Genomic DNA, 1,039 nt, shown 5'->3' with positions numbered 1-1,039 from the left:
CATTTAGTACCCTCTGCCCAACAATTTGGAGACAAAGGCCCATCCATATACACTATAATAATCAGATAATTGTTTTAATTTGCATTGATGTTGACTGAAAACATGAACACTACTTCAGTTGTGGTACATTTTACATTGGCGGTTTTATGGGAATCTCTGGAATCTCCTGGAATCTCTATAGGTCTAGAAAGGATTAATACTCCATGCCGGGATGGATCCTTCAGATTTGGTTTGATACTACTTGTTCTCAGTGTTCTCACTCTGTATGCTGATCTCCCTGAATGGGCTACAATAAACAATGCTGTGTAAGACACCCTGAGTGTCCTGAAACCTTTTTCTTCAATCAGAGTTGACTTGCTCACATGAATTTCATTTTATTTAGTATGAAATTCACTCTTTGTTTGTTTCTGGTGACAATAGTTAACTGCATCAGCACACTGATGACATAAACCATGAGAAAATCAGACGTACGTATATCAGTATCTAATTCATGACCATGTGATTCAGCCACCTGCATTTCTACTGGCCCACAATGAATAATATAAATGACAGGTCTCTCATAGTAAAACTCACTTTAGTGCACAGCACACTTGCTGTTGTCAGAGGTGAGTTTGGTTACAGCAATTATTATTACATTCTGTTATTTTGTCTTTTTACATTTAGAGGAACAGATATTCATAATGGGCCCAGAAGAGAAAGCTGCTACCGTATTCAATGACACATTTATTCGCCCTAAACAATTCTATCTCAGTGGGTTGTCTAGCATCTCTCATGTAAAGTATTTCTATGTGTTCCTGTGTTTTGTCTATATCCTGACAGTTATTGGGAATGGGCTCCTTCTCTCAGTTATTTACCTGGTCAAGACTCTTCATACTCCTAAATATATGATTGTGTTTAACCTGGCTTTGACAGATTTGTGTGGGAGCACTGCTCTCATCCCGAAACTCTTAGACACATTTTTGTTTGACAGGAGATACATTGTCTATGAGGCATGCTTAAGTTATATGTTCTTTGTTTTGTTCTTTGGAAGTGTGCAGTC

At 37.8% G+C, this 1,039-nt stretch overlaps 1 protein-coding gene across 1 annotated transcript in view; it reads left to right on the top strand.

Annotated features, from left to right (window-relative positions):
* Positions 1-895: 895 nt before the first annotated feature.
* LOC123962767 (olfactory receptor 51F2-like) overlaps positions 896-1,039 on the top strand; it is a 20,074-nt gene continuing 19,930 nt past the window's right edge. Inside the window, exon 1 of the mRNA XM_046039091.1 lies at positions 896-1,029. Coding sequence (XP_045895047.1) covers positions 1,005-1,029 — 25 coding nt within the window. The 5' untranslated portion in view covers positions 896-1,004. The remainder of the gene's footprint in view (positions 1,030-1,039) is intronic.

The sequence above is a fragment of the Micropterus dolomieu genome, linkage group LG23 (genome assembly GCF_021292245.1).
Source record: "Micropterus dolomieu isolate WLL.071019.BEF.003 ecotype Adirondacks linkage group LG23, ASM2129224v1, whole genome shotgun sequence".
NCBI classification, from domain to species: Eukaryota; Metazoa; Chordata; class Actinopteri; order Centrarchiformes; family Centrarchidae; genus Micropterus; species Micropterus dolomieu.
The sequence above is the reverse complement of the archived record's forward strand: the minus strand, read 5'-3'. Positions and strand labels throughout refer to the sequence as shown.